At 42.4% G+C, this 21,180-nt stretch overlaps 1 protein-coding gene across 1 annotated transcript; it reads left to right on the top strand.

The window, feature by feature from the left end:
* The first annotated feature begins 1,356 nt into the window (after positions 1-1,356).
* Positions 1,357-1,908, top strand: LOC147960180 (uncharacterized). The gene has a single exon (XM_087533197.1). It carries the CDS (start codon positions 1,357-1,359, stop codon positions 1,906-1,908), a length of 552 nt encoding a protein of 183 aa, XP_087389323.1.
* The last annotated feature ends 19,272 nt before the right edge of the window (positions 1,909-21,180 follow it).

The following is a 21,180-nucleotide window of genomic DNA, read 5'->3' as shown; positions in this document are numbered from 1 at the left end:
CCAAAATACCTGGGTCTTCCGGTCCCAGAGGGGAGAATGAACAAAGGTAAATTAGAACCACTTCAAGCCAAGTTGAGCAAGAGGCTAGTGGATTGGAGCGAGAGGTATATGTCCATGGCAAGTAAAGAAGTTCTTATTAAGGCGGTTGCACAAGCAATACCTACATATGTTATGAGTGTTTTTAAATTGCCCATGTCAGTTTGTGATGACTTGACCCGCATGATAAGGCAATACTGGTGGGGTGTGGAGAATGGGAAGAGGAAAATGGCATGGCTTGCTTGGGATAAAATGATACTACCCAAAGCTATGGGTGGAATGGGATTCAGGGACATGAGAGCTTTTAACCAAGCTCTCCTAGCCAAGCAGGCATGGAGATTAATTGAACACCCCGAAAGTTTAGTCGCGAGACTGTTGTGTGCCAAATATTACCCTTCTGGCAGCTTGGTGGACACTGTGTTTACTGGCAATGCTTCTGCTGTCTGGACAGGTATAGAACATGGGCTAGAGCTGGTGAAAAAAGGCATGATATGGAGAGTGGGTAACGGCAATAGTATCAGAACTTGGCGAGATCCATGGATCCCAAGAGGGCCTGTGCTAAAACCAATTACCCCAAAAAGAAGATGTCGACTGAACAGAGTTTCTGAGTTTCTTGATCATAGAGGTAATTGGAATATTCATCTTCTAAATGAACATTTTTGGCCGGTAGACGTGCAAGTGATCCAGAGCATTCGAACATCACCGAGCCAGGATGATGATTTTCTTGCATGGTTTCCGGGCAAGTTTGGGCAATCCTCAGTCAAATCGGCCTACCATTGGGCGATGCAGGAGCACATACGACGTCACAACCCAGGTGCTAGCAGCTCAAGACCTGAGGGGAATCGCGCATGTTGGAACTGGGTGTGGAAGGCCCAAGTACCACATAAAATGAGAACATTTGCATGGAAGGTCTCGGTTGGCGTGTTAGCTACTGCAGCATGCAAAGTAAAGCGTCACATTAGCGAATCTGAAGTTTGTCGGCTGTGCGGAGATTCAAAGGATGACTCATTTCATGCATTAATAACATGTCCAAGCTCTGTCGCGATATGGAATACAATGAGGCAGGTTTGGCCACTCCCGACTAATGATGAGTTAATCTACACGGGGCCGGAATGGTTAATGCCACTGCTTGCGGATAGGACAGAGAAGATATGTGCAATGATTATCATGTTGCTTTGGCGTATATGGTCTGTACGGAATGACCAGTTGCACCATAAAGCCACTCCACCGCTTGACATCACAAAAGACTTTTTATGCAGCTATTTATCTTCTTTCAATCAGGCCCAGAAGCACAGCATTGAGGATATCATTAAAGGAAAAATGACCGTCGATGAACAGGTGGCCATCCCGGCTCCTATTAGTGCTAAACGTGCACCCTGGCCAAAACCTCCCCTGGGATGGGTCGCACTATCTACGGATGAATCATTTGTGAAGGAGACAGGACTAGCTGGGTCCGGCATGGTGCTTAGGGATTCCAAGGGGGAGGTTATCTTCTCGGCTTATCGGTACCTGTTCAACTGCAAAGATACCCTTGAAGCAGAGATTAGCGCTGTTCTTGAAGGATTGTCAATGAGTATACAGTGGTCAGAATTGCCAATTGTGATCCAATCCGATAACGCGGCCGTTATTGCTGCATTGACTGATGACTCGTTGGACCGTTCTACATATGGTCATCTCATGTTGGAGATCAAGAAAACTCTGGACTCACGTGGGTTTATTCCGTTGAAAATTGAGCGTCATCAAAATAGAGTTGCTGATAGTTTAGCTAGTATTGGAAGATCTGATGGTAGCACCGCTTGTTGGTTGCGCCGTGTGCCAGACATAGTTACGCATGATGTACTAGCAGACTGTAATTCTGTTTCTGAGGAATAAAACCCACATTATCCCGCAAAAAAAAAGGTTGCGAGAAGGTTGTGGATTTGTTGATTTAGAGGATAAAAGCTCGACGTGGATCAATGATGTTCGGACAGAAACATGAAAATTGATCTGGAGAAGTCGGCGAGTACCGGAAGCGACCACGGCGAGACAGCATACAACAGGCTGGCGGCGCGTGGTGCAGACGTCGGTTAGATTGGAGATAGCGGCGGCTGCGTAAAGTGCATGCATCGGACGGCAGACGTGCAGCAGCGACGCGGCCGAGTCCAGTCCGGGCTAAGATCCCTTTGTGCACAGGTCCAAGGCAGTACGGCGCGTGCGGCCAGGCGAGGCTGCTGCGTGCGTATGCAGGAATACATTACTGCTAGGCGCCCTAGGTCCAGGCAAGGCCCACTGGTGGCTGCATGCGCTAAGGTCAAGGAGAAGTGCTACTGGTGCAGAGGTGTACGTGTGCGTGCTGTGCAATACAAAGGCTACCTGAGATTTGTTTGGTTAAAAAAAAAAGGAGTTGCTAGGTCCAACGCGTGTGTACGGAGTAGTTGGGATGGATCATTACGATCTGATTTTCTGCTGGGTGCACCAAGAGGTTAATATATCAAACATGGGCAAGATAATTTGCAGACAAGGGATTTGTCCGTTCAAGTATGCATGGAAGTTTTGCTAGGTTGGTTTGATCGGATGGCTTGGAGCGTGTGGACAGGCAACGGAGCGCGCAGGCAAGCGCGTCGTCAGGTTCATGCATACACAAGGTGTTAAGCAATGCACGAAGATGTGCGAGGCGGACATGACGCGGGGTGAAGCATGGTTGCAGTCAGATAATTCGGCTAGGTCGGACTGGATAGTCTGATGGATCGACGGGGTTGTTGGTCAAAGCAGAAGACGGCGGTGATTTCAGTGACGACGACATAGGAGCGTGATGCTGATGGTGGCTGGTTTCTGGGGCGTGGAAACACGTGGTGCGGGCCTGAGGGCTTGTGCGGCTTCGACAGACTATGACGCGGGGTTGATTCAAGACGGTGCACATGAGAGTTTGGAGTCGACAGGGCGCGGGAGGGTGGCACGTACAACCACCATGGAGTCATGTTGAAGGTGGAGATGGAGTTTAATGGAAGACTTCACTCTGTGCCGATGAAGGGGCTACGGCGTAAGAATTCGGAGAGTCGAAGCCTATTTCAGCGGGACAACGAGAGACACGTGGATCAGACTGGGTACCAGTGGTCTAATGGAGGCGTGATACTCGGCATCGGTCGGTGATGATCGATGGTTCTCTGCAGTGGGGGTTGAGGCAGTGTGGGCTAGCTACCCGGGAGATTCGACCAGGACAGCAGAGGCTCGACGCGGTGATAGCGGCGAGGCGTGCGGTAAGCACAGGACACAGCGACATGCCAAGGCACTGATGGCCAGACATGTGGTCAGACAAATTGTGCAAGGGGTGCTGAAGCAGTGTTGACGAGTACCAGATTCAAGTTGGTGACTAGGTCTATCGATGCTAGTTGATGGACATGAGTTGACTATGAAGAATCTGAGAAAGTGGCGGAGAGTCTGAAATTGTCAAAAGCTGAGAGAGTACATGGCTGTATATTCTGTGGTGTTCAGTGCACATGGCCAAGTGCCGATGACAAGTATAGAAGGAGGCGGAGTGCTATAGCTATGGGACGTGTCAGAGACTATCTGGGAAAAAGGGTGAGACAACTGCGAATTTGACTCAGGGTGACACAAGGCGACGGTGAAATTTCTTCAAGTTTCAGACAGACGGTCATGAAAGAGCGGTAAAGTTGAGTTCAGGTAACTCTTATATGTGACGTTCAATATATGAATTGTTCACTTTCACGCAGACAGTGATCGTTGTGTGATGGCGTTGAACGGATTCTCCGGAAGTTGGGAGTATAAAGTAGAGTAATGAGAAACTTAATTTTGCTCAAGTATTGACTGTGAAGAAGACGAGAAGGGACTACAGTTGCAGGTGGAGTCACATGGAATCTGGGAGTAGCAGCGGTACTTATGGCGTATCTCAAGTCCAATGTACATGAAAATTTGATGCATGGAAGAATCCAAAATGATGGAGAATATTCGCCAAGGTGGAGTTTGTTAGAGTTGTGTCGAATATTATTGTACAAGGTAGGTTACAGTTGGACTCTGAGTCGTACGGTCTGTAGATAGGATTACGGAGTCGTGTCCTATTAGGACACTTGTATCTTAAGCCTCTCATATATAGCGGGGTAGACACACGATGTAACCCATGCCAACATAATAGCACAGGCACGCGGGGGAGCCGGCGGTGTGTGCCGGCACCCGAGCGGCTAGGGTGCGGTATTGTAGCAGTGTCATGGGGAGGCGCACCCGTAGTTATGCCTCGGAGATGTAGCCATAATGGTAAACCTCGTTAACAAATCTCGGTGTCGATGCTTGTGTGATTGCTTGGTCCTCGGTAGATCGATGGAATGCCTTAGATTTATTCTAACAACAAGAGACATGGCTAGGAAGGAGAAGATCAACAGGGAAGTGATAAACATAGGTGGACGCCGGGGCGGAGTGGCCACCGGCAGCGCTAGGAGCGGAGCGCTAGGCGTGAGGGAGGGAGCGGAGCGCTAGGCAAGCTCAGGAGTGCCGATTGATATTGTATAGTTTCACATGTCAAGATGGTGGATAGAAGAAAATTCGCTGGTGGCCCCTTCAGAGCGTGGGATGCTTGTACACTCATGTACAACTACAAGCTCGGCCGACATGAGGAGCTTTGTTCTTCGTTCTTACGTTAATTTTTTTAAATCTTGTAGTGGTTTGATTGATTAGGAATTGTATCAGTGTACGTAGGGGAGCTTTTATGTTTTAGTGCTTGAAAAGATCCCGACAAGATTACTTATAAATATGAGGAGATAGCGGAGAGGGGTGATGCGATGATAAAAGAGTGGAAGGAGAGGGAGATCGGCGGGGTTCTCCCCCCACCATTCTTGCCAAATGCTCATCGGTGGTGATGTATGCTATCATGTAATAATAGCACAATAAGATGTTTTTTGGATTTCCAGTTGGAGTTGTGCGCGACCGTACGCGTGGGATGGTCTTCTTGCTTGCTTTCCCTTTAGAAAATATATGTTTCTTCTTTTTGCGGGTATAGAAAATATATATTACTCGCTTGCTTTCCTTTTAGAAAATATATATATGAAAAATCAACATTACTTTGTTGTTGTATTGATCTGATCATCGTGAGGAGTATATATTTGCTTATTTAGGGCCCGTTCTAGAACTCTCCAGCATCACCAAATCCAATCGATCTCCATCAGAAGAAGCTATAAATCGCCCGTTGCTCTCACGCCGACGCTACTCGGTCGTCCCTTTACTGTAGCAGCAGCGTGTTTTTTCCCCTGTGTGGGTTTTATCTGTTTTTTTAGTCTTTGCGGCCTTTTTTTCTTCTGTTTTTTCTTTATTACTTTTTCTTTGTCTTTTGTTCTGCTTTTCACAGGTTTTCTTTGGGTTTTTTCTTTTTGTTTATTTCTCTCTTTTCATTTTTTTTCAACACATGACCTTTTTATAGTACATCAGGAATATTTTTCTATGCATTTTTACCTTTTTTAAAATATATTTTTTGACGTCTATTCTTTTTTCAAACACATTGTGCATGTTCAGTACATATATAAAACATTTTTATACACCATCAATTTTTTTCAAATATATGGTGAACCTTTTTTCAAATACATATTTTTGAACAGTTTCTCAATATGTGTTAAACATTTTACGAATACATGTTAAAAACTATTTTAATGTTAGAAAACATTTTTCTAATCTATGCGAACATTTGTTACATCGTATAAACATTTTCTCACATTACATAAATATATTTTTGAAATGCATGAACTTTTTTTGAATGTGATGTCCGTTTTTCTGAATGGTACGAAACATTTCTTCAAATTAAATAAACATATATTATATTGTAAAACATTTTCTAAAAATTTCACATACATATTATTGAAATGTATTAATATTTTTAATTTTCACGAACATTTTTTGAATTGTATTAACATTTTAAAATTAAATTAATAAAACATCACAATGTGTTAATATTTTCAAATTCACAGTGCGACATTTTTTGTAAACCGATGTACATTAAGTTGTATGAAATAAATAAATTTGTATATATATATATAATATTTTTTGTAAAATATATGCAAAAATAAAATACGAACAAATTGAAATTTTTTAGGGAACGAAAAAATTGAATGAAAAATCTAACATTTTTATTTTAAAGAAATGAAAACAAAAACTAACAAAAACTGCACATGTAACTGCATGCTTATGGGCCGGCAGATTTAGGATGTGTCGCAGCGAGACAGAGCCACGCCCATCTCCCTCTCCTCCCAACTCCGCGACCAGTCCGCGGAAAACTGGACATGTCCTATTTGAAGCTTCAGGCGCCCGTTAATATGCTTTTTACAAAAATGAAATACGAACAAATTGATGGTTTTTTAGGAAACGAAAAAATTGAATGAAAAACTTAACATTTTTCTATTGAGGGACATGAATACAAAAACTGTACACGTAAGTGCATGCTTATGTCCCCCCTCTCAGATCTGGACCGGTCCATTCCTCCTTTATTTTTCTGTTGATCTTCAAAAAGAAATAAGTTTTTTAGAACATAAAAAAAACAAGTGCAGGTGAAAGGGTTCGAACTAGCGACTGCTTCCACTGCGCCGCATAGCCGCTTGTGCTCAGTTAGTTTTATTCCTTTTTTATTTCAAATTCCCAAGCCAGTTTTTACCCATTTCGTGAGTTTTTTGATGGTTTTGCTTAGTTTTTATTTTCTCCTGTTCTTTCATTTTATTCATGTTTTCATAAATGCACAAATTTCTTTCAAATTCCTTAACTTTTTCCAAGTTCCCGAACTTTTTCTTCAAAATCGATGAACTTTTTTCCTAAATGCATGAATGTTTTTTTCAAAATCAATGGACTTTTTCTCAAATTTGTGATTTTTTCCAATTGATAGACTTTCATAAATTTGTGAACTTTTCTAAAATTAATTTATTTTTTGAAATTTGATGAACTTTTTTCAAATTTGTGAACTTTTTCCCAGAATAGACGATTTTTTTTAATATTTGGCAAATTTTTCTCTTAATTGACGAGAAAATTTCAAAATTGATAGACTTTTTAAAATTTGTGAACTACTTCTTGAAATTGATGAACTTTATTAGTTTCCAGGAACTTTTTCCAATTTTTATGAATGTTTTTTTCAAATTTCGTGGTTGCTTTCAATATTTTTTAGAATTATTATTCAAATATATACTTTCGTTTTAAAATAATGGTAAGGAACTGGAAACCGGCTAACGTTATCTTTCCTTTTCTGCTTCGAAGTTGCAAACCGGCAGACCTTACTTTTTGAAAAAATCGCCATCGGCGGCAACTCGAAGGTCTTTACCCTTCGTCTTGATCCAGCGTCAGTGGAAAAGCGTAGAATCAAGTAATTCATTTTCTCTGAATGTGGTCTCAAGATCAAATTCCAGTATCTGATATCCGCCCCTTGGGTTACTGAATAAGCTGATATGGTTCAATATATGTTTACTGAAGGAAGGGTCAAATGGCACTAGTTCCAACTTGCGGTCACTGAAATGAACTTGACCTAGTGGTGATTAGGGACAACTGTCAATGCTCCGTGTGGAATTCGAATCCCTCTGCTCTCAAAATGGCGTCAGGAATAAAATATCATAATAAATTCCCTGTGTTTGAGAGCAGGTTCTAGGGATTATTGGGCTGGCCCAGGGGCACGGCCCGAGAGTGCCAGTTGCAACAACTAGCGTTGAAGGCGCAAATGTGTGTCGAAAGCCCGTGGACCGGCACGTCTAACGTGCATATTTCCTTTTACATTTTGTCTGTTCAAATACTTAAGAGGAAAATACTTTGATAACAGCTGTTTAAAAATACAAAAAATGTGTATTATTAAAATGGATAATATATTTTTATATTTTATAAAAAAGAGTTAAGTTGTTTAAATATTAGGAAACGCATGTATTACAAAAATGAAAAATTATACATATTCGTCCAATGGTCATCACACAATTAGAATAAATCATCATATAATTTATAATGAATTCACCGCCTTTTTGAAGAAAATTTTATCATTTATTTCAAAAGATGCTCATCACATATTCAAAAAATATTCATTGCCTTTTTAAGGAAATCATCGAGTATTTTTTTTTGCATATTTGAAAACTGTTCGTCGTGTATTTTAAAATATTCTATGTTTTTTATTCCTATTAAAAATGTTCACCAAGCACCTAAAAAAAGATTCAACTTGTATCAGAAAAATACCTTTTCCAAAAATGTTTAGAAATTAATTGAAAATAAGAATAGCATATTAAAAAAATCATATTTAGTACATGTTCACCCAATATTTAAAAATCTTGATCATATATTTGAAACAATATTCATAAAATTTTCAAACAAATCATTGTATTTTTAAAATGTCTACCTCTTTTAAAAGATCATCACGTTTAAAAAAATATTCACCATCTACTAACTATTGAGATCATTGCATATATTAAAACAAGTTAACCGCACATGGAAAAAATGTTCATCTGGGGTTCGAAAACATTTCATGGAGTATGTTTAAAAGATTCATCATAATTTTGAAACGTTCATAGGATATAAAAAATGTTCACAGAATATTTAAAAATAAATTCATTGTGTATTTGAAATAATATTTACCGCTGATTAGAGAAATGTACGGAGCAAAATATAAGAATGGAAACAAATTAAGAACCTATATCTTGTATTTAAAAAGTTGTCATCATCTATTTTTTAAAATTTCATCATGTTTTAGAAAATGTTCATAGCGTATTAAGCAAAATCCATATAAAATAAATTCACCAATTAATTAAAATATGTAATCCTGAATATATATTCATATACCATGTCAAAATGTTTAAATAGTTATAGAAAAAACCATAAACATATATCAACAGGAGAAGTGAAAAGAATTGAATAAAGTTTCAAAAATGGAAAGGGGAAATTAAAATGGACATGAAGAGTAAGAATAAATAGGGGAACAGAAATGAAAAACATGAAGGCAAAAAACATAACATTGGCTGGGCAGCAAAAAGGGAAGTACAAAGAAGACTGCCTAAAAACCGGGCGTGGAATAGTGTTTGGCTCCAAGATGTCCTATTTGTCGCTTATTGCAACATAATAGGGGGTTTGGCACTCGGGAATTGCAGATGACTGTAGTAATAAAAGATCCTCTCTTTTTTCACTTTTATTTTACTTTTTAGTGGTTATTTTTGTTTTCAAAAAGACATGAATATTTACTTATTTATGAATTGATAGTTTTTTTAGAAAATGTGAGTATTTATGAAATAAATTAAAAGAATGCTAAAAATTGTAAACTGTTGTTAAATTATTTTAGCTGCTTTAAATTTAATAAACATATTTTTAAAATTGTGAGAATTTTATGAAAGAAAATAAAAAACGAAATTATTAAAGTATATATAAAAAGGGAAATCAGAAAAAATCGATAGAAAGAAATGAGACTAGAACCTTCCTAAAACGGGGAAATCCAAATTTGGCAAATTTCTATTAGGAATATAGCTAATTATGTTGTGACATAATATATCTCCCTACGTGTGCGTTTTCTCAACAATCTGTCACAGAGAGCGACAAATGGGTAGTATATTCGCCCTTTCCACCCTGGGCCACTCCTTATTTGGCGCTTAAGGCACCAAGTACAATAGTATCAGTAGTAGCTCCCGATCGTCCATAGAGGGCCACCCATACACCATTCTTTCTTACCATCAGTTTTCGAAACCTTCCTTCTAATGGTACTCCTAGTTTCTGCAAGGTTTTTTATTGGAGTTTTTTTTTCATGTTTTTACTCCTTTTGTCCTTTTCCTTTTATTTAATTTATTTTTTCTTTCTCTTTTTTTAATTTTGGGGGGGAGGGGGTTCTCCTTTTTCTGTTTTTAATTTTTTGTGAATATTAATTTAGGTCTAAAAATATTTTGAAATTTGAAGGCATTTTTGAAATGTATGAACTTTTTAAAAAATCATGAACCTTCTTCAAACCTACAAACTTTGTTTTCCAAATGCATGCCCTTTTTTTAATTCATGAAATCTATGAACTTTTCAAATCCATGAACTTTATTCAGATGTATGGACTTTTTTTAACCGGTGAACTTTTTTCAAATTTCATTGACATTTCTGTAAATTAAAAAAACAAATCCATGAACTTTCTTAAAGCCGGTGAACTTTTTTATGGTGAGTACAATTGTAAAAATTATGAATCTTTTTAAATTTTTGAACATTTTTTAATCTATGAACTTTTAAAAAAAGTCAACGGGTCAAAAGAACGAATAGTCGGTAGGTAAGCCTGTCAGGTAGTCAGTGGTTAGTGGAGAGCTGGTTAGCGGGCGAGGGCATTTGCGAGTGCACCTTCGAAGGGCGAGCGATCCGGGCTGCGGCCCGCTTAAGCGGGTGCGTGAGTGCCAATTAGCTAGTGGGCGCTAAAGGCGCCAATTAGGAGCTCTCCCATTGAGGAGAAAATTTACTTGCAACCCACTCAACCTTTTGGGCAACTTATACATGTCCTAGACACAAAGCTATTTGCCCCATTGATCAAAACCCATGTACAGAAAAAAATAAGCAAGCCCGTCGACTCACCTAGGCCTTTTGTGGGACCTCCTAATCTCCGCATGCTCGTTGCACCCTCCCCCTCCCATGCAGCTTTGGGCCGGCCTAGTGCGGGGCATAAGACGCTTTTTCAGTTTCTTTCAATTCTTTCTTTTAATGATTTTAATCAAAAGCAAAACATGTTCTGGAATATGGATTTTTTTGCAAATACAAAAAATATTTGCGAAATCTTATAGAAAAAATATAGTAACTAGAAATATGTTCGAGAATTCCAAAAATGCTTGCGATTTTCAAAACAAATGTTTTTCAATTAAAAAATGTTCAAAATTTAAAAGGGTTCATGTATTCAAAACAATGTTCATGAATTTTAAAAGTTGATAGTAAGTTAAAAAAATGTTTGTGAATCTACAAAAGTGTTCATGAATTTTAAAAATGTTTGCGAGCTCAAAAATATTGATGAGTTTAAAAATAATCCAAATTTATAAATTTGTTCATGAATTAAAAAAATGAATTAAAAATGTTCACAAAATCTTTGTGAATTGGAAAATATTTACGCTTCAAGAATTTATTTATTTTTGAATTTTTATAATTTTTGCTAATTCAAATAAACATTTTAGGTATATCAAAAGGGAAAAATAAAATACCAATGGAAAACCAAAAAATGAAAGAGAATAAAAAAGAATAAGGCAGCTGCTAGGGGCCAGTAGCCTGATGTTAGGGAAAGATGAGCCGCGTGGCCAACCGGCTGATTAGTTGTACGGGGTTGTTTGATCGCAGGCTCGGAGCTTGTTTTCCTCCTCTCGCATGACATACACGAGAAGGAAGATGATTATTGGTTGCAACATATTTGCAACCTATACTTATTTGTCTAAAAACATATTTGCAGCATATGGAAACAAGAATAACAACAAATAAGAAACACATTGGCAACATGAATTCACCCTCTTCCCAACAAAATTCAAGAAAAATGCAACATATCGCTGATATGTACAATACAGAACCATAATTGCTTGGAGCTTGCTAATGCAGGCTTCTAGACAGAAGCGAGAAACTGGTTTCACTTCAAGTTGGCGGAGTTACACCCTAGTACTGAAGGAAATATGCCCTAGAGGCAATAATAAAGTTGTTATTTTATATTTCGTTATATCATGATAAATGTTTATTATCCATGCTAGAATTGTATTAACCGGAAACTTGATACATGTGTGGATACATAGACAAAACACTGTGTCCCTAGTAAGCATCTACTAGACTAGCTCGTTAATCAAAGATGGTTAAGTTTCCTAACCATAGACATGTGTTGTCATTTGATGAACGGGGTCACATCATTAGGAGAATGATGTGATGGACAAGACCCATCTATTAGCTTAGCATAATGATTATTAAATTTTATTGCTATTGTATTCTTCATGACTTATACATATTCCTTTGACTATGAGATTATGCAACTCCCGAATATCGGAGGAACACCTTGTGTGCTATCAAACGTCACAACGTAAATGGGTGATTATAAAGATGCTCTACAGGTGTCTCCGAAAATGTTTGTTAGGTTGGCATAGATCGAGACTAGGATTTTTAACTCCGAGTATCGGAGAGGTATCTCTGGGCCCTCTCGGTAATGCACATCACAATAAGCCTTGCAAGCAATGTGATTAATGAGTTAGTTGCGGGATGATGCATTATGGAACGAGTAAAGAGACTTGCCGGTAACGAGATTGAACTAGGTATGAATATACCGACGATTGAATCTCGGGCAAGTAACATACCGATGATAAAGGGAATAACGTATGTTGTCATTGCGATTTGACCGATAAAGATCTTCGTAGAATATGTAGGAACCAATATGAGAATCCAGGTTCCACCGTTGGTTATTGACCGGAGATGTGTCTCGGTCATGTCTACATAGTTCTCGAACCTATAGGGTCCGCACGCTTAATGTTCGATGATGACTTGTATTATGAGTTATGTGTTTTGGTGACCGAAGATTTTTCGGAGTCCCAGATGAGATCACGGACATGATGAGGAGTCTCGAAATGGTCAAGAGGTAAAGATTGATATATTGGACGATAGTATTCGGACACCGGAATGGTTTCGGAATGTCTCGGGTATTTTTCAGAGTACCGGGAGGTTACCGGAACCCCCGGGGAAGTAATGGGCCTACATGGGCCATAGGGGAGAGAGTGGGAAGCCCGCAAGGGGTGGCGCGCGCCCCCTGTCGGTGTCAAAATCGGCTGATCTCGGGTAGGGGGTCCCGAACTGTGCGTCTGAGGATCGAAGGTAACAGTAGACAAGGGGGACACGGTCTTTACCCAGGTTCGGGCCCTCTTAATGGAGGTAAAATCCTACGTCCCGCTTGATTGTATTTGATGAGTATAGGGGTTACAAGAGTTTATCTACCTCGAGATCGTAATGGCTAAACCCTAGATGTCTAGCCTATATGAATTTTGATAGCCTCTACGGACTAAACCCTTCGGTTTATATAGACACCGGAGGGGCCTAGGGTTGTATAGAGTCGGTTTACAGAGAAAGGAAACTACACATCCAGACGTTAAGCTTGCCATCCACGCAAAGGAGAGTCCCACCCAAACACGGGGGAAGGCCTTCTATCTTGTATCTTCATGGCCCATCAGTCCGGCCCATGCTACACAGCTGGGACACCTGAGGACCCCATAATCCAGGACTCCCTCAGTAGCCCCCGAACTTACCTTCAATGACGATGTAATATTAGGCTCATGTCTTCGGCTTTGCAAGGTGGGTTCTTCATTATAATCTGGACTAATGACAGTTCGGCGATAACCTCAATGTCTTTTACGATCCCCCTTGTCAACGCTTCAATTTTTGCGCGTTGGGCGATATATGAACGGTCCATGCTTTTTCGCAAATAAGCCCTTCACCACGCTCGGATGGCATCTATATAAGGAGATATAGATCTCCAAATGCCATCTCACATCGCACGGAAGGAAAACGGCCAAGTCTAGCCACAAACAAAGCCTTCCATCATAGTCGGCACCCCAGGCTCCTCTTCGCGCCCCCATGGCCTGCAAGAGGGTGATTGGCAGAGTTGCTCCGTGCCTCATCTTCAACTAAGCCGGCTCCAGATGCAGGGCTACCTCCCACTCGCATATCTAGTCCCCATTCGAGCGGGATTATATTCAATAGGCAACGACACGATGGCTGAGAACTTCCCCAACCCAAATAAGGAGGAGAGGGTGTTCTTCGTCCCATTTATGTTGCGAGGCCTGGGATTTCCAATCCATCCCTTCCTCCGGGGGTTATTGGAATTTTACGGCATCCAACTGCACAACCTCACCCCAGGTTCGATTCTGCACATCTCAGATTTTGTTGCCCTCTGCGAATCCAGTCAGGCACGGCCTCCCTGAATTTTCCAGCGCTCCTCTAAAGAAGCGCCTCAAATGGGGCCCCTGAAGTCCCAAGGAAGAGGACGGTGCGGAGATAAAGAGGTTGGTCAGCAAGGTCAGGCTCCTCGCCCACTCCAAACTCTCGATAGTTGAGGTCATGGCGATTGCAATAAAGAGGTGCGTGTAGCCTCTCCAATCCAGAGTAACTCCCTTATGGTGTTACAACAGAGAAGACGACGCCTCCCGTTACAGATGGCAGGGTCCGGATACCCCGGCCGAACTGGCTTCAACTGATCTGTACAAGGGAGAAAAGAAGATTTTCTCCGGTTAAACTGCCGGGAGGCTTATTCCATGTACACCCTTATTGAATGGGTAAGATCTCGATCATATGTGCTTATTTTATTGCATTACAGGCACTAACTGAATTCGCTCGTTATTGCCGTCAACAGTCATGGAGGAGGATGACTGAGAACATCCACTGTCCCGCTCCCCAGCCAAAGGATCATAATCATGATGAAGATCCTTGCTTTTGCGAGGATCCGGACATATATATATATATATAGTATTCGACGATGGGATATTCTATCAAGCGAGCCCTGACGGTTCGGAAGTGGCTATCACCGCCGACTACCCTTTCCTTTACCCATTCTGCATCATGAGTATGCAGAGGATTCCTAAGAGGAGATCCTCATCTGCATCCTTACCCGTTGTACTGATCCGGATTTTAACAGGATCGGCGCTCTAGGGACCATATCTCCTCGAGGGCGGCCCCTACACAAGGTCGTCGTTCAAAACAAAAAGGGACCGGGAGTACAGCGAAGACCTCTCAGTCCTCCAACAGGTATGTGTGCTTTAATGCATGCCTAGGCACAAGTCTGGGTTGTTAAGAGTCTCCCTTTTTATCCTTGACTTCAGAAGGAGTACGTGGCAGACGGTGGGAAAATGCCCGATTAGCCAGATGTCCACTAATCCGGTGCCGGACTCGTCAACTAGGACGCGAGCTGACGCCATGCCCGTTTCGCCTCCTCAAGAGGATTTGCATGACGTGTCGGTCACGAATTCCGAAGTGGAGAGCGTGATGAATCACTGTTAATTAAAGGAGGCTATGCGTGCTTCGGCCTTGTCCGAACAAGAATTCTCTGCACTGAGTTCGACAGATGCATATATCCAAGCCACTCGAGACGGCCTTACTGGATTCATTCAGTTATTCTCGAAGAATATACAGGTAAAATTTTATGCAATTTGCATGGCCATATGCCAATAACATGTGAGACTTTAAATGGTGAAGCAAACCGATTTAACGATCGATAATTTTTGCAGGTTCTGCAAGAAAATAACACTATGCTAGCCCAAGAGCTGAACACAAACCAGACGCAACCGAGTGCAGTCACCGCCGAACTAGCGGAATTGAAAGAGACCGCAACGGGCGTGTTTAGGGAGAAAAAACTTGAGGAGGAAAAGGACAAATAGTCCAAAGAGATAGAGAGCTTGAAGGCTCAGCTATCAGCCGCTCAGAAGGAAAATGAAAAGCTGAAGGGCGGCATGTTCGGTATGTCTTCCCATCTTATTCAGGACCACCATAGGTACTCATGTTTAGTCCATAATGTGGAATATCATGAATTTGTTGCGGCAGGTCTGTTAACTGGTAGGCCAGAGGAGGAAGTGCTCGGGTTTCAAGGCGACGTGCTAAAGGAGTTGTCCGTCGTGCATGCTCCGGCTCGGAAAGCCATGAGGAAGATGGTGAAGGCGTTATGGCTATCTGATACCCCTTCAGAAAGTATGGAGGGCCTGGCAAACCTATTCAAAGGTGCCCGGCGCCGGTTCGAGCTATGGAAGACGTCTGCCTGCCGTGAAGGCGCACGAGAAGCCTGGGCCATGGTGAAGACACGCTTCACGAAACTGGACCCGAATCATATGGCCTGAGTAGGACCGCAGGGACCAGATGGAAAAGAAATCCATTTAAATTTGTTTTATGATCAAGTAATGATCACTGCAAAATATTCACAGGAAGACTGTAGATTAGACAGCCTTATAGACGGAATAGAGAAGGAATAGGTTTTTGACTTAGTGTATCAATGTACATGTATGATCGACCTTTGGTTTGATACGAACATGTGAAATGATTTTTTCATCGCAGGCTTTCGGCTTTAACCTCCAGACCAAAATGGTGGAGTGTTTTCGGATACTTAGGAAAAAAGGAAGTATCTTTCCGGAAACCAGGCAACCCAGTCATTGTGCTCAAACAGACAAAAAAATCGAGTTTGGGATGTATGTTATATTACGTATGTAAGAAACATCTTCCAAGGAAAATATTTCCGTTAAAGGTTCCTTTCCTTGGGTCGGCATATTATGATTACACGTGCCGGGGCGTGTGGTCCATAATACGGGAAAACCGTCTCGAAGTGCTTTAAAGATGGTTGCAATACGACAACAATCTGTCATTTTAGTGCCGACCAATTATTCCCTTAAGAATGCTAGCTTTCGGCTTCACCCGTCTGAGGTACATGTCCAGATGACCCAGTTGTAACAATCGGAGAGGTGCTCCCTTTATGCCCTAGCCGAACAATCGGGAACGTAGGGCATAAGCACAGGAGCGAGGCAACCTAGCTTGGCAAAAACTTAAGTCATAGAGGTGCATATAATGGCAAAAAGGATGTATATCCGCAAACGACACATATATTGTGAGCTCTAGGCTTGGTATAATAATAAGCTTCTACTTACAGAAGCCCTCAATCGTGGCGGGGTGTGTACATTTAAGAATGTGTACCCCTCAAGTGTTCGGCTTATCCGAACGCACCATGGGAAACGTATAAAAACGAAAAAAGGAAAAAATGAAAAGGAGAGAAAAGAACGAATAAGAAGCATGGCCGTACTTATGCGTAGAATCTTCGGAGCCGGGCAGCGTTCCAAGGGTTCGGCTCTAAGCGATTATCTGATGCATTGCGAAGGCGGTAGGCTCCTCCAGTGAGAACTTCATCTATAATGAAGGGACCTTCCCATTTTGGTTTGAGTTTGTCCTTTTTCTTCTCTAGGAGGCGTAAAACGAGCTCACCGATGTTATAAGTCTTTGCCCGCACTTCTCTGCTTTGGTATCTTCTAGCTTGTTGTTGATAGAATGCGGAACGGGATTTTGCAACATCGCGCTCCTCCTCCAGGCCATCTAAGTCGTCCTGCCGATCGAGCTCGGCCTCTCTCTCTTCGTACATGCGCACTCAAGGTGAATCATGAATAATGTCGCAGGGCAAGACAGCCTCTACGCCGTACACCATGAAGAATGGTGTGTATCCGGTCGTGCAGTTGGGTGTGGTCCGCAGCCCCCAGCGTACGGAATCGAGTTCCTCGACCCAGTGTTTATCCGACTCCTTTAGGGATCACACTAGTCTGGGTTGATGCCGGTCATTATCAGGCCATTAGCCCGCTCGACTTGACTGTTTGTTTGAGGGTGATATACGGAGGCTAATCGAGCTTGATGCCCTGCTTAGCACACTAATTTTTTACCTCATCGGCTATGAAGTTAGAGCCGTTGTCAGTAATAATGCTATGCGGGACACCATAACGGTGTACGACACCGGATATAAAATCTATCACCGGTCCGGCTTCAGCTGTTTTTACTGGTTTGGCCTCTATCCACTTAGTGAATTTATCCACCATGACTAGTAAATAATTCTTCTTATGGCTTCCCCCTTTAAGGGGTCCGACCATGTCTAGCCCCCAGACCGCGAAAGGCCAGGTAATGGGGATAGTTCTTTGGGAAGTAGGTGGCATATGGCTTTGATTGGCAAAGAGCTGGCATTCGACACAGCGTTGTACGAGGGCATGTGCATCTACTTGGGCCGTGGGCCAGAAGAATCCTGTACAAAAGGCCTTGCTTATGAGGGCCCGAGCTGCGGCGTGATGGCCGCTGAGGCCAGCATGTATTTCGGCCAAGAGCTGTCGCCCCTCCTCTTTGGAGATACATCTTTGAAGAACTCCAGTAGTGCTTTTCTTGTAGAGTTCTCCATCGTGAACTTTGTAGGCTTTAGAGCGTCGGACTATGCGACAGGCCTCGTTCTGACCTTCAGGGAGCTCCTGCCTATTAAGGTAGGCTAAGAAGGGTTCAGTCCATGGAGCAATAACCGCCATGATTACATGGGTGGAAGGCGTTGGATCAGTGCCCGAGCCCCCGATGATACCCGAATCGTGTTCGGCGTCCGGGGACATGATCGGCGCCGGACAGGTATTTCCGCTGTCGTCCTGCCATACCACAGATGGCTTAAAAAGCCTTTCCAAAAAGGTGTTAGGCGGGACGGGGTCGCATTTAGCGCCCATTCAAGCAAGGATGTCCGCTGCTTGATTGCTGTCTCGAGCCACATGATGAAACTCGAGCCCCTCAAACCGAGCTGATATTTTGAGTACGGTGTTGCAGTAGGCCGCCATCTTTGGATCTTTTGCATCGAATTCTCCATTTATTTGAGATATCACGAGGTTCGAATCCCCATGCACCTCCAGGCGTTGTATGCCCATAGAAACGGCCATCCAGAGTCCATGCAATAGCGCTTCATATTCGGCCACGTTATTGGAGTCCGTATACATGATTTATAATACATAATGGACTGTGTCCCTTGTAGGGGATGTTAGGATGACACCAGCCCCCAATCCGGCTAACATTTTGGAGCCGTCGAAGTACATCACCCTGTTGGAGTATGTGCTGTACTCTTTAGGGAGTTTGGCTTCTGTCCATTCGGCGACAAAGTCGGCCAACACCTGAGATTTAATAGCTCGGCGTGGCTTGCATGTTATTTCAAATGGTAAGAGCTCAATAGCCCACTTGGCAATGCGGCCGGTGGCGTCTCGATTCTTTATGATGTCATTGAGTGGCACTTCGGAAGCCACCGTGATCGAGCATTCTTGAAAGTAGTGCCGCAGCTTTCGGGATGCCATGAATACCGCATACGTTATCTTTTGATAGTGCGGGTATCGGGATTTACATGGTGTAAGGACCGCCGATACATAGTACACTGGTTTTTGGAGTGGGAATTTGTGTCCCTCCTCCTCTCGTTCGACAACGAGCACAACGCTCACTACCTAGTGAGTTGCTGATATGTATAGTAGCATAGGTCACTGACATTTGGTGCGGCAAGGATTGGGTTGTTTGCTAACAGAGTTTTTATTTCTTCCAATCCAGTTGTTGCCGCATCCGTCCACTCAAAGTGGTCGGTACGTCGGAGCAGGCGATAAAGCGACAGTGCCTTTTCTCCCATCTGGAGATAAAGCGGCTCAAGGCTGCCATGCACCCAGCTAGTTTTTGGACCTGCTTTAGGTCAGTTGGCGTTGCCAATTGTGAAAAGGCTCGGATTTTGGCTTTATTTGCTTCGATTCCTCTATTCGAAACAATGAACCCGAGCAGCTTTCCGGCCGGGACGCTGAAAACGCATTTTTACGGATTGAGTCGTATGTCATATGTTCGGAGGTTGTCGAATGAAAGGCGCAAGTCGTCCACCAATGATTCGACATGTTTAGTTTTGATGACTACATCATCTACATATGCCTCCACCGTCTTGCCAATTTGTTTTTCCAGGCATGTTTGAATCATGCATTGGTAGGTGGCGCCGGTGTTTTTGAGTCCGAAAGGCATAGTGTTGAAGCAGAAAGGCCCATACGGAGTAATGAATGCTCTTGCGGCCTAATCGAATTCCTTCATCTTAATTTGATGGTATCCGGAGTATGCATCGAGGAAGCACAATGAATCGTGTCCTGCAGTTGCATCAATGATTTGGTCAATGCGGGGCAGTGGGAAGGGGTCCTTAGGGCAGGCCTTGTTGAGGTCTTTGAAATCGACACAAAGGCACTAGGATTTGTCCTTCTTTGGCACCATGACCAGGTTTGCTAGCCAGTCCGGGTGTTTGATCTCTCTGATGAACCCGGCTTCAAGTAGTTTGGCTAGCTCCTCCCCTATAGCTTGTCGCTTGGGTTCGGAAAATCGCCGCAGCATTTGCTTGACTGGTTTAAACCCTTTTATTATATTGAGGCTATGTTCGGCCAGTCTGCATGGGATTCCTGGCATATCCGAAGGATGCCAGGCAAAGATGTCCCTATTTTCTCACAGAAATGCTCTTCAAGCGGCGTCGATCGTTGGATCCAGCTGTGCTCCAATGGCTGCTGTTTTATTAGGATCCGTTGGGTGTACGTCTACTGGCTTAAAGGAAGTGGATTTGGGCCTCTTGTCGAGGATTACATCGTCCTTGTCCATTGTAGAGCGCAGAGTGGTTAATTCCTCGGCCGCAAGGGCCTCGGATAGCGCCTCGAGGGCTGATGGTAGCTGGAACTACGTCGGTATTTCCCTGGAGAGGGAGGGATGATGTAGCACATCGGCGGTAGGTATTTCCCTCAGTTATGAAACCAAGGTATCGAACCAGTAGGAGAACTAAGAAACACAACGTAAGCAGCATCTGCACACAAATAACAACACCTCATAACCCGACGTGTTAAAGGGGTTGTCAATCCCTTCTGAGGTACGACGCCTCAAGATAGGCAAACAGACGTGAGGTAAATTGTAGTAGATTGATAGATCAAACGCCAAATAAAATAAATAAAGATAAAACACAACAAGGTATTTTTGTATTTTTTTGGTTTAATAGATCTGAATAAAAATGCAAAGGAAAAGTAGATCACAAGGCAAATATATGAGAAAGAAGACCAGGGGGCCGTGGGTTTCACTAGTGGCTTCTCTCGAGAAAAATAGCAAACGGTGGGTAAACAAATTACTGTTGGGCAATTGATAGAACTTCAAATAATTATGACGGTATCCAGGCAATAATCATTACATAGGCATCACGTCCAAGATTAGTAGACCGACTCCTGCCTACATCTACTACTATTACTCCACACATCGACCACTATCCAGCATGCATCTAGTGTATTAAGTTCATGAAAAACGGAGTAATGCAATAAGAATGATGACATGATGTAGACAAGATCTGTTTATCTATATGGCGGTAGATATAGATCTCAGCTTTTTATCCTTAGTAGCAACGATACATACGTGTCGGTTCCCTTTCTGTCACTGGGATCAAGCATCGTAAGATCGAACCCACTACCGAGCACCTCTTCCCATTGCAAGATAAATAGATCAAGTTGGCCAAACAAAACCCAAATATCGGACAAGAAATACGAGGCTATAAGAGATCAAAGAAATTCAAATAACTTTCATGGATATAAAAAGATATGACTGATCATAAACTCGAAGTTCATCAGATCCCAACAAACACACCGCAAAAGAGTTACATCATATGGATCTCCAAGAGACCATTGTATTGAGAATTCA

The sequence above is a fragment of the Triticum urartu genome, chromosome 7A (genome assembly GCF_056163025.1).
Source record: "Triticum urartu cultivar PI428250 chromosome 7A, HENAU_Tu73, whole genome shotgun sequence".
Taxonomy (NCBI): Eukaryota; Viridiplantae; Streptophyta; class Magnoliopsida; order Poales; family Poaceae; genus Triticum; species Triticum urartu.
Note: the sequence above shows the minus strand (reverse complement) of the source record. Positions and strands in the feature narration are given on the sequence as shown.

Bases quoted from the DNA above. Each gene is read 5' to 3' on its own strand.
- LOC147960180 (XM_087533197.1), top strand. From the start codon at position 1,357: ATGACCGTCGATGAACAGGTGGCCATCCCGGCTCCTATTAGTGCTAAA.